At 41.9% G+C, this 12,500-nt stretch overlaps 1 protein-coding gene across 1 annotated transcript in view; it reads right to left on the reverse strand.

Annotated features, from left to right (window-relative positions):
• Positions 1 to 2,579: 2,579 nt before the first annotated feature.
• Positions 2,580 to 12,500, reverse strand: part of LOC119596769 (cilia- and flagella-associated protein 251-like) — a 15,551-nt gene continuing 5,630 nt past the window's right edge. The window contains exons 2-9 of the mRNA XM_037946095.1: positions 5,351 to 6,075; positions 4,958 to 5,037; positions 4,412 to 4,517; positions 4,161 to 4,262; positions 3,542 to 3,574; positions 3,213 to 3,301; positions 2,840 to 2,962; positions 2,580 to 2,693 (exon numbers count right to left, since the gene is read on the reverse strand). Coding sequence (XP_037802023.1) covers positions 2,580 to 2,693; positions 2,840 to 2,962; positions 3,213 to 3,301; positions 3,542 to 3,574; positions 4,161 to 4,262; positions 4,412 to 4,517; positions 4,958 to 5,037; positions 5,351 to 6,059 — 1,356 coding nt within the window. The 5' untranslated portion in view covers positions 6,060 to 6,075. The remainder of the gene's footprint in view (positions 2,694 to 2,839; positions 2,963 to 3,212; positions 3,302 to 3,541; positions 3,575 to 4,160; positions 4,263 to 4,411; positions 4,518 to 4,957; positions 5,038 to 5,350; positions 6,076 to 12,500) is intronic.

Below are 12,500 nucleotides of genomic sequence, written 5' to 3' on the forward strand. Positions count from 1 at the left end.
ACTGCATTCCTTTAAACCCTGGAGATCCTGGGGCATAGGTGATCAGTTTTATATTAAAAAAAAAAGAGCATTACTAATATAGTATCAACTCCCTCGAGTACCAAATGCAGAAAGACACAGACAAAGAGGGAGGAGACGAGAGACGGAGAAGATGGAAAACAGAGTGGGGTGAGGGAAAGGGAAACAGAGGGGGGAGAAGAAAGGGAGAGAGGGGCAGGGAGAAAATGAAAGAAAATTTCTCTTGTGTTACATTACTGTTGATATTTGAGCATATTATATGAAATGAGGTGTCAGTTAAAATTGTCAAGGAAAGTACTAACACGCAACATGTGCTATTTTATGTCATCGTTTAAATTCCACCCTTTTAGCCTGAAATATGTTACTAAATTCTCAGTTAATATATGTTGTGCTTATTTTTTCACCAGAGAAATCTAGCTGTGCTTATATTTTATAACGAAATGTATTAAATATATTTCTACTGAAGATCACTCAGTATCCAGAGTTCAGAGAAACAAAGCATGAACACCAAGAGTTTTTTTTTTCTTTCTTTTTTTTTTCTTTTTTTTTTTTTTTTTGATAGAGCCATTGGAAATATTTGAAAACTTTTCCTGTCAAACACACTGTGTCTCGATTCCTTTCTTCGATTTTCTATATTGTCAATAGGGTGTGCATATAAATTTAAACATGTAATGTGGCTATGATAGCAATAAACATTTTGATTTTTAAGAGAAATCTTGTAAAGTGAATCAAGTCAAATAAAATGCTCATATCAAGCAGAAAAAAAAAAACAAAATATATGTCTTAAAATGATCGGACAATGCATGTAAATAGCATTACCAGGGCAAGAGCTTTCTCCTGCATAGTGAAAATGAAAATTGATAATTTTACGAAACCCACCATGGCAGCTCAAACAATAACTGCTGATCGATTTATATATTTTATGCTCCTTGAGCTCATTTATATATATAATAAAAAAATGTCCTTTCTTCATTTCCATGCACAGGAGCATATTTAATGTGGTATTAACTCTCTTGGGAACTAATGAGAGACACAGACAGACAGAGAGGGGTGGGTAGATGTGTGAAAGAGAAAGAGAGAGAGAGGGATGGTAGGGAAAGTGAGAGAGAGAGGGAGGACAAGAGAAAGAGAACGGGAGAGAGAGAAGACTATAGGGAGAGATAGAGGGGGGGTGGTAGATGAGAGAGAGAGAGAAGACTATAGGGAGAGATAGAGGGGGGGTGGTAGATGAGAGAGAGAGAGAAGAAAGAATGAGAGAGAAGGAAAGAAAGAATGAGAGAAAGAAACAGAGTCTCTGGCCAAATCTTGAACGGTAATTCTGGCTGTTATGTTGTAGCGGCTCTGCATTGGCTATCACGCAGAACCACACCTGACTCGCGATTGGCCGATTCCTGCCGAGTGACAGCCTGACCGGCTGAGGTATCCTCGCCGGTCGAGTTCACAAGCCGCCAGATCCAGAGCTGAGTTATCATTCACCACTCGCCTGTTGACCCAGCAACAACCTGTACTTGGTCGCTCAATTAATAAAGAGTCTGTTTCTCACAGTGTGGTAAGCAGTGGCAACCCCTTGTTTTCTCTTCTCAGGCTCTTTCGCCCCGCCAGTCACGATATAGTGCTTTTGGCAGGGAACTCCTTGCAGCATACTCCACACTTAAGCACTTTCATCCGTAAGTGGAGTCAAAGGAATTCCACATCCTGACATGAGGGGCATGGACAACCAGGCCGACGATGCTCTGTCAAGTGTGATTGTGTCTGCAGCGACCCTTGCCGACGACACAGTGGATTACCACCTTGTTAGCAGAAGGCAACACCAGGACACTTCAATGGCTCTACTCATAGAGGGTCAGACTTCTCTTAGGCTTGAGAGAGTCCAGATTCCGCATTCTCGTGATGACCTCCTCTGTAACGTTTCCCTAGGCTACCCTTGCCCATACTACCACTAGCATCACGGCATCCGGGCAACCCAGCACCTCATGCACAGCAAAGTCGTCTGGCCTGCCATCAACAAGGACATCCGGCAGTGGTGTCATTCGTGTATCAAGTGCCAGAGGAACAAGATCCAAAGGCACACAAAATTCCCCTTCAGACATTTCCCATTCGAGATGAGAGGTTGCAGCATATCCACATCGATATAGCTGGACCTCTGTCCATGGACGACACTACTCCTACATCTTAACGATGATAGACCACTTCACCAGGTGGCCAGAGGTTATGCCTATCTGCGACTTCCTCAGCACCTGGATCTCCCGTTTCAGCACCCCGGCCACCGTCACTACCGACCGGGGCGCTCAGTTCGAGTCGGAGCTTTGGACCCAGCTGATGGTCTTTCTAGGCTCCAAGAGAATCAGGATGACATCCTACCACCCCTCTGCCAATGGTATGGTCGAGCGCTTCCATTGCCACATGAAGCAGGTCCTGACATCCTTCTATGCCTATGCCTGTTGACCGACAACACCCTGCATTTGGTCGTCCCGATTAATAAAGAGATAAAAACTAGTGAGACTGTCAGTTTCTCACAGTGTTTTTGTTGATACTTGAATGTACTGTGTGGAATGAGGTTTTCAATAGTTTTCACTAACTCGCCCTATGCCTGACAGTGCATTCTGCAGCCGATCAGCATTTATAACCAGCAATGACATCATTATCCAAACTCCAAATGCGTTGAACTTTAGTACCTACAAAAGACGGCTTTTGGTTTTTCCTTAATCATTAACTATTTTGGGAATCCACAAACTTCGCCTTGTGAACCAAAACCTGATAAAAAAAAATGATAATAAATCAATAAATAAAACCATGTCACATGACTCGGCTAAATACTTACCATGTTGTTCCAACGACCATCATGACTGACTTCAAATTTTACCCATGTATTTGATATACTGCTAAAATGGTACAGAAAGACTTTATGCACCCTTCTCTGATTGGCTGGCTGGAGTGTATCACACTGTATCAAGGTAGAAGCATACAAACTGATACAAACCTCAAAGATGTTTCAACAGGTTCCAGTAATGTGTGCATAAAGGGCAAACATGTGTCAAAGTGTTAAGGGGTTTTGGAAATACTACAAAAGGACTTGTGGTAAGGGCAAGTGCAACATCTGATTTTCAGGGCAGTTGGAATGTAAAGTCTACTAGAATATATTTCATTTTCATAACTCTTTGTATGGAGTTTTCATCAGTAAGGATGCGACCAACCTTCCTGACGTCAGATTTACTTGGAATCACGTAATCGTCATCTTCATAATCACAGTTTTCTTTGTTGAAAGTTCTCAAATCTCTTGAGTCTGTGAAAATGAGAAAAAACAATCTGTATGAAATTGTGACTGAATACATTTCAAATGATGTTATCTATATGTGAGCACCACATACACAGTTCATACAAGAAAACTTTTGTTTACTGTGGTAGATGTGTAAAATATTTGTGAATATATTCATGACTGTTATCATTATCTATAAGGTGTTTTCATCAACAAGGATCTGACGTTTTTTTCTGAAATCTTCCTCATTGTATAAATCATAATCACCTTTCCTGGAAGTCTTTGGGTCTTTCCTTGACACTGTAAAGATGAGAAAAAATATTCCTAATTTAATTTTCTAAAAAGAAAAGAAATCAGAACATAGATGAGTGTATGTGTGTGCACATGTGCATATGTGAATGCACGTTTATATGTCTGACAATAAAGAATATCGATGTACAATATAACTGTTGAGGACTCGAATCTGCTTGAGAAGTTAATCTCAAGGAAGGGCCAAACTATACCATTCAGCCACACTTACCATGCGCCATCTCTGGGTAGTACCTAGGAGTGGGTTTCAATCTAAATCAGAAGGGAAAGTTATATGCAGTGCCAGGTTATATCATTTTGGCTTCACACAAGTAATAATAACAGTGATAATTTAAGCACTGGACTGAGATCTTATGATGTCATACACGTTTACATAAGTAACATATTTAAGATGTAGTATGTACATTGGCATACTCAATTTACATAAAGATACACTGATTTCTCTAGTCCTCCATTTATCTGCAAATGTATGTAAACATGTATAAGCGCACTTGTGTAGATGCAAGGGCTTTTGTTTACACCTTGTGTGTGTGTATTTGGTGTCCCCAATGTAGACATTTGAGTTTTGATCACTTACTTCTGGCTCGATGCTTCATCTCAGTAGATGTATTTGGTTTTCTCTTTTCTCTCTCACTCCCCATTTTTGCGTACATGTGTGGAGATTCAGCCTTTTCAAGTTCTACCGATATAAGCAAGATATAAGAACTCACCAAAAGTAAATTTTGCTTGCATATAGAATGTGTTTTGGAATAAGTGTCTCAGCTTTAGGAACCTAAACCACTAGGCACCGCAACTCATGTAACTTTCAACAAAATGTATGAACATTACCTTCAGCTTTCGGCCTTTTCGTTTTCCTCTCTTGCTCAGGTTTAGGCTTCCCTGCTTGCTTGCTTTTACCTTTTTCCCATCGAGCGTCTCTGTTTTTTGTGATAGTCTAGAAGAATGGAGGCATTTCATTATATTTAGGTCAGTTTCATACGAGGGACCCAGACCAACAGTACTGAGTCTCCTTAGCAGGTGCTTTAAACTTGTTATTTACTTACTTTTAGCAATGACCACCCCCCTAAAAAGGTAGCTTGAGTTTAATAGAGACCTTTTCCAGGACTGAAACGAAATATGTGGATTTAGGAATAAGAAGCCGTGGAGCCAGATAGAGATCTTACAAAAAGAACAAAATAGTGAGCTATTGATTGAAAAAATCCAAATGCTTGGATTTGCAGCTGTTTATTCTCTGCATTCAGTCTTTCTTTATCAAACTACGGCAGTGAATTGTTACTCTAAGAAAGATCAATTAAGTCAGGTTATGGAATTGTAAATTGTCCCTTTAATATGCTCTATGATCTAGACAAAATAGGAACACATCTGGAAGTTTACCCCTGAAGTTGGTGGTTTCTTCGCTGGTCTAGTAGATTGTGGCGGCGTTCCTTTTTGTCTTGGAATTTCTTGGTTTATCCCTGGTGAAACAAGACTTTATTGAAATGGGAATGCACTATTGCAGGAACCAGGCTGTTAAGAAATCGGTTTAGTTAAACTTTGTCCAAACTTATCATTATTGCTGTAGTTTGGCTTTTTACGATTTCTATTTTTATGGTTCTTCATCGTAACCTGCATTATTTTCATGATTTTAAGCATTACAGTCATTATCATTGGGTATAACATTAATATTCATCATTATTTTTATTATTCTTACAACAGGGATGCCTCTATTAATATTAATATAATAATTTCATATTATTTATGCTTCCATATGAATGTCCGATCACTTACCCAACTTCTCTGCAGGTTTTGCAGGAGATGGAGTCTTTCCTTGAGACTTCTTGGGCTTGCTTGGCAAGCGTTTATGCAGTTGTGTTTGGTTATCAAGATCCTTCTTCCATGTGGACTTTTCAGGATTATACTTCGAGTGCTGCTCTCTAGGGCTTTGCCGTTCTGGCTGCCTGCTGCTCCCCTCGCTACTTTCGCTACCTGCTTCATCCTCTTTATCAGAGTCGCTGTCTTGTTCACCATTGGGGTCATTTTCATCAGTTGTATACTCGTCCTCTTCAGAATCGCACCCTTCTCTTAACTGCTTTTCCTCTTCATCATCTTCACTCTCTTCACTTGACTGCTTTTCATCTTCATCATCTTCAGTCCCTTCTCTTGACTGCTCTTCCTCTTCATCACCAGTTTCTTCACTTGAAGATTCATCTTCATCATCTTCATTCCCTTTAGTTGACCACCCTTCCTCTCCATCATCTTCACTCTCCTCACTTAACTGGTCTTCCTCTTCATCTTCTTCACTCGTATGCTCTTCCTCTTCATCATCTTCACCTGACTTCTCTTCTTCTCCATTACTTTCATGTGAACTGCTGTATACGTCAGAATCCTCACTCTGGTCATACTGGTCATCCGAGTCATCTGACTGGGATTCTTGAGGTTTATATTTTGTGTTCTTTGCATTTCGTTGCTTGCCTTTTAGCTTTTCTCGCTGGTCCATCTGAGTCAGTAGGTAACTGAATCAATATGTGACAGGAAGTTAGGTAAATGCAGATCATCATCAGCAGCAGCAACAGCATAAAATGATATTGATATTAATGATGATGATGATGATGATGATGATAATGATAATGATAATGATAATGATAATGATAATGATAATGATAATGATAATGATAATGATAATGATAATGACAATAATGATAATGATAACAATGATAGTAAAAACAATAATAAAAACAACAACAATACACAAAAAAAATAATTTGGTGCCACTTGCACTAACCTTAAGTAAGACACGATTTATTTTTCTATTTAGATCAGTTCTCTTCTATATGAATGAGACCTTTACAAGTTAACAGAATTCCTAGAAGAAAATAGATCAACAGCAAATATTCCTCACTCTCACTCAATTGTCACACCTGCAAAGTACGTCTTATCACAGTTTGATGTCTGGCTCTGTCCATTCCAGCTGTTCATTCTTCAGACCTGTTCACCATGATCAAAAAGCGATACGTAGTTTTTTGTGGTTACACTGTAATGGAGCTGTATATTATCGGTGGTCCCAAACTCGTCGCTAGGGGGAGGGGGGAGGGGGTGCATGATCTAGATACAGGAGGAGTGATGCTCAGTGATACAGCTTTGTTTCTTTTACATAATTTCACTATAAAATTTGACCAATCTATAGATGCAGGTTTGTTAAAGTGTCTTTACACAATAAAAAGATAGGATATATTGATATTTATGATTTATTTCTTGTCACCCAAGTTCACCAGATAAAGATGCATCCAACCCTTAGGAATTAAATTAAATCATTGGCACTATAACGAAATAGTATTATATAATTTATACGGATAAACAGAATGGAGGTTAAGGAGTGAGGATTTATTAGAAAGTTAAAAGGGATGGTATGAAAATGAATTTCATCCAGCAGCCCTTCCCGCACTCATTTGCTCTCCTATCTCCCTTTTCACAAAGTGATATCAGATATTTTAGTCCCTTCCAGACACACACACACAAACACATGTCTGTATATATACATATATATATATATATATATATATATATATATATATATATATATATATATATATATATATATATATATATATATGTATATATATATATATTGTAACAGGCTATGAATCCTTAGTACAAGGGCTAGCAGGGTTATAGTTGTTATAGTTATATAAACGGCTTGACTCTTTATTAAGGAATAGAATAACACAGTAAAGGGACACACAAGACGATGTCTTAGGGTAAGCACTGAGCGTGGGGTCGCATGTCCTGGAGGGACCAGAGGCAGTGACATCCTGGTCACATCAAGCGCTTGGCACAAAACTGAGTTAAATTGGGTCATCCTCAGACACAAGCAGTGAACGTCCACCAGACCTGTGGTGTGAGAAGTGCAGCTGCAGGAAATGTGGGTGGAGCGAGATCAGGTCACTGGTTCTGTCTGTTAATGACCCTCCACATTGTTCAGCCACCTATGAATGCCTCGCCCTCAATGTGCCTTAGATTGGCCTCAAGGGTGACCCAAGTTTGGCTTGTCCTGATTTGCTGGTCCTCTTGTTCTCGCGTGTGTTGTCCTTGATGCATCTTCGTGGCTGCTCATCCCTGCTCATTCCTGGTCCTTGGTGTAGTCTATCCGTCCTCGACGACCTAAAAGGTCACACAGGTTCTCCTTGACTTTGGATTCCTCTAGTCTTCCCCATAGCCCTTGTCCAGATCTACTCAGCGGTGTACTCGTCCACACGTCCTCGCAGATCTCGTCCAGGTCCTCGGCTGCATGCTCGTCCACATGTCCTCGTTATCTTCGTCTGGATCTACGGGCATCCAGGTACGAGGCGTCCTCTTCAGCATCTCAGGGCGGCTGATACCTGCGATGACTTGTTCCTAGTGTTTGACTGGATCTGCGGGCACCCAGGCAGGTGGCGCCCTACAACAACATCCTGGGGCGACTGGTACCTGTGCTGGCAAGTTCCTGGTCCTTCGCTGGATGTACAGGCGGGGAGTGCCCTTCCACTACATCATGGGGTGGCTTAATACCTGCTCTGACAAACACCCCGGTCCACAGGCTTCTGGCGATCTTTCAGTGACATCCATCATACAACACCCTAAGATGACTGTTTCTGCAGCAGGGACCTCCTTCGGTACCGTGTCGGATATCGTCGGTCCGACTGCTATATACACTCCCAAGATAAAGAAGAAAAATAGGAGAGGGAGATGTCAGTAGCAATCTGTGTGGACCTAGCTTGAACTACCAATCATCTCTGATAGATATGAGAGTATATAATGGAAACGATAATGGCAATGTGCAAGGATTTACTTGAACCAATTGTCGTTACACAGAGAAGAAATAAATGCAAAATAAGAAATTGTACATTATGTATGAGTCACTCGTCACGACTGACAAATCACAGGCAAAAGAGATACATCATAGATTCTTATGCCTGCAACTACGACAGCAATAAACCTTATTAATGAAAAGGTTTCAGTGTCTTTTGTTCTGCGTGGAAGAGTGAGTGTGTGTGTGTGTGTGTGAGTGTGTGTGTGAGTGTGAGTGTGTGTGTGTGTGGTATAAGATGTGGATAATTCTATTTCTGTTACAGGATGTGGATAATTCTATTTCTGTTACCAGTGGACCACGAGGCTGTTTTCCACGTGGATCCAAATGTCCCAAATAAGAACCACCCGCTCAGCGAGGGCGGAGGTCACATTTTATATTGACCTCGTTTGACCGGGAGTCCGTGCCAAGCTACCGACGCGGTAGGGTCACCTCTCGCCTCCCTCCGGGAGAGTTCGTGTCAAGCGACCAGCGCGGTAGGTCAGCTCCGCCCTCTCTCCGGGCAGCTGACCGTGGCCTCCGCGCGGCGCTTTTGACCCTTTAGACAAGTCGTAACGTCGTCGTAGCGTGTGTTCACCCTTTTAGGTGTGTTTGCGTCCCTGTCAGCCACTGTACTAGAGTACGAATAGCCGTTATATCTGGTGGCAGCGAGGGCCGTTGCATCCTTTTGGCATGCAACACGGACACACCACCCCCGAAGAAAATCCGCTCGACCGCTTCAAGACATGGCTAAGAAAAAAACACGTAAGTACACGTTTGGGCCCCTTTCTTATTTCTTTTCCCTTCTTCTCCCATACATGTGTTAAGCCGTTGTTTTTTGTTGGGTTAAAAGGTGCTAATGACAGCAAATGGCACGTTCTCCACTATTCTTCCACCTCAGATCGCATTTCCGTGCGATCGAGTATGTGATCAATAAACATGAATATCGTTCGTTAGTTAAGTAATTAATTATTTTCTCTCGTTTTTAGAGATTTATATTGTTTCATCTGCAACGAATTTAACGCGTTCGTGATTTTATCTTATCTCGTTCCTAACCCTCGCCCCCGACCTGACCTGACCTCACTTTCTCTTTTCCCGGTCGGTGGCGGCGTGGGTAGGGTCAGATGACCACTTGGTTCCCTCTAATTTGGAAGCAAACATATCATTGTTACATTGCTTTTTGGTGACACGTTCTATCGGCGCTAGAGCGAAGCAGGTAACCAATATTGTATTATTTGGATATAGCGTAGGATCTTCCCCCATATCATAGTGCACAGGATTGCCCGATATTGCCCCGGGGTTGCGTAAACGCCTAATAGATCTGCGCTCCGTCGTTCGAGAGTAAAGTTATTCGTTCGTTCGGCTCCCTTTGAGTCGGTGTGACCCGCGGTTACGTCCGTTAATTAATGTAGGACTAGGGTTTAAGCTAGAATCATTATTCGCTTATTAATCACACCTTTCTCACCCTCTTGAAGTCGCTTGCATGTTTTGGGTACCCCCCAAGCGTTTGTGTGATTCGTGAAAATTTATATATCCTTCGGGAATTTTGCGAGCGCCCATTACAGATACGCAGAAGAGAGCAGGATATTATATTCCTGGCTCGAGTCGCTTCAGTCATATACGGCATTTGGGTATAGGATCCCCCCGTTATTGAGTTTTATTGAAGTCTGACGTGCAAAGCTAGACATGTACCTCGGCAGTTCAGATTTCTGACCCCGAGAAGATTTGCTTGATAAAAAATTGGCGAATATTTTTTCATGTCACCATTCATTCATGCGTACATTCTGTCGCATATCATTATATGTTGAATTCAATGTGGTAGTTGAAATAATCTTAAATAGCTAGCATTGCTAATTTACTTCAGTTTTGTTATAGTGAACGTTAATATTCGTGTTTATGATTCATTCTCTGTGTGAGGTCACTCTCGCTTCCCTCTCATTAACGATAGCTGTCACTCACACACGCATACACACACACATTCAGCTCACTCACACACACAGGATAAAAGACACTGACCCTTTTCATTGTCTTAGTGCCGGCGTAAAGATTTATCTCTTTAGCCCGCAATTTTGTCTGTCGCTGTCTGTATACAAGTTACATCTATTTTCTTATCTGTGTAACGACTAGGTTCAAATAGATCTTCGCGGATCGCCGATGTCGTTCCCTTATCTATTCTCATATCTATCAGAGATGGTTGGTAGTTCAAATAGGTCTATGCGGACCGCTACTGACATCTCCCTCTTCTATTTTCTTCTTTACCTTTGTGAAAATAAAACACAAAATGAAAAAAAAAAGACGAAAATAAGTTAAAAACCAACATTAAAAACCGTAAATTGTTATGAATAACCGGCTAGTGGTAATTACCACCCCATCTTCTCTGTTGCCTTTCTTTTTCTCTTACTCTGGCCCTTACGTGTATGATCTGGCTCCCCGACTTTATATTGCAGTCGGACCGACACGGCACCGAAGGAGGACCCTTAGGATGCCGTGGGAAGGACGTCATCGAACATCGCCATAGGCCCGCGGACCAAGATTTTCGTCAGAAAAGGTACCAGTCGCCCCAGAATGCTGTGCATAGGCGACGCCTGCAGATCCGGTCAACTCCAGGAGCTCGTAGCGCAGGTATAAGCCGCCCCGAGATGCCGCCCCTGCCCCGACGCCCGTAGATCCGGACGAAGATTACGAGGACGTGTGGATAATCGAGGACGAGCAGATTACACCAGGGACCAGGAGGATGAGGACAACATGGACGAGCAGCCACGAAGTTGAACCAGGACAACGCACGAGAACGAGACGACCAGCCAAGTTAGGTCACCCTTGAAGGCGCCTCGAGGGCGAGGCGCGAGTAGGTGGCCGAGCAATATAAGATGTGGATAATTCTATTTCTGTTACAGGATGTGGATAATTCTATTTCTGTTACCAGTGGACCACGAGGCTGTTTTCCACGTGGATCCAAATGTCCCAAATAAGAACCACCCGCTCAGCGAGGGCGGAGGTCACATTTTATATTGACCTCGTTTGACCGGGAGTTCGTGCTAAGCTACCACCGCACTAAGGTCAGCTCCGCCCTCTCTCCGGGCAGCTGACCGTGACCTCCGCGCGGCCCGATTATACTAGACATGTCTTGTGTGTTTTATACTGCGTGGTATCAACTCTCAGAAATAAAGAGTCAAGCCGAATACCAGTATCAATACCCCTGCAAGCCAATGTAATTGGGTCCTATACCCGTTATAGTGTGAGTGTGTGTGTGTGTGTGTGTGTGTGTGTGTGTGTGTGTGTGTGTGTGTGTGTGTGTGTGTGTGTGTGTGTGTGTGAGCAACAGTGAACTTGAATGAGAATGAATGTGAGAGCGAGCAAACACAAAAAATGAATCACAAACACGAAGATTAACATTCAGTATGATAAAACAGCTATGAATTAGCAATGCTATTAATACAAAATTATTTCAACTACCACATTGAATTCAACATTTAATGATATGTGACAGAATGTACGCACTAATGAACGGTGACGTGAAAAAAGCAACCTTTCTAGCAAGCGAATATTCTTGAGGTTAGAAATTCCAAACTGCTCCTAGATATACATATTAGACTACATCGATGGGGGTTTCCTATACCCAATTTACCCAAAGCATGCAAGCAACTTCTAGAGGGTGAGAAGAGCGTGATTAATAAGCATTTAATGATTCTAGCTTAAACCCTAGTCCTACATTAATTAACGGACGTAACTGTGGGTCACGCTGACTCGAAAGTTGCCGATCGAACGAATAACTTCGGTTTTACCTGTCCTTACTATCGTAAAATTGAAGCGTAGATCTATTAGGCATTTACTCAATCCCAGGTTATATTGGGCATCCTTGTGTACTATGATATGGGGAAGATCCTAACACTATACTCGAAATAATAAATTTATATAAAAATCGCGTTACATGCTCCACCTAGCACTGATAGAACGTGTCATCATTGAGCAATGTAATGAAGCTACGTGTATTCCTATGGTGCAAACAATTACGAACAACCATTAATGGGACAGCGAGCTGTCGCTCAAGCTATCTCACGGGCCGACCGACCTGAAGGGAAAGTGAGGCCAGGTCAAGATGGGAAAACATGCTACAAG

Source organism: Penaeus monodon, chromosome 38 (genome assembly GCF_015228065.2).
Source record: "Penaeus monodon isolate SGIC_2016 chromosome 38, NSTDA_Pmon_1, whole genome shotgun sequence".
Classification (NCBI taxonomy): domain Eukaryota; kingdom Metazoa; phylum Arthropoda; class Malacostraca; order Decapoda; family Penaeidae; genus Penaeus; species Penaeus monodon.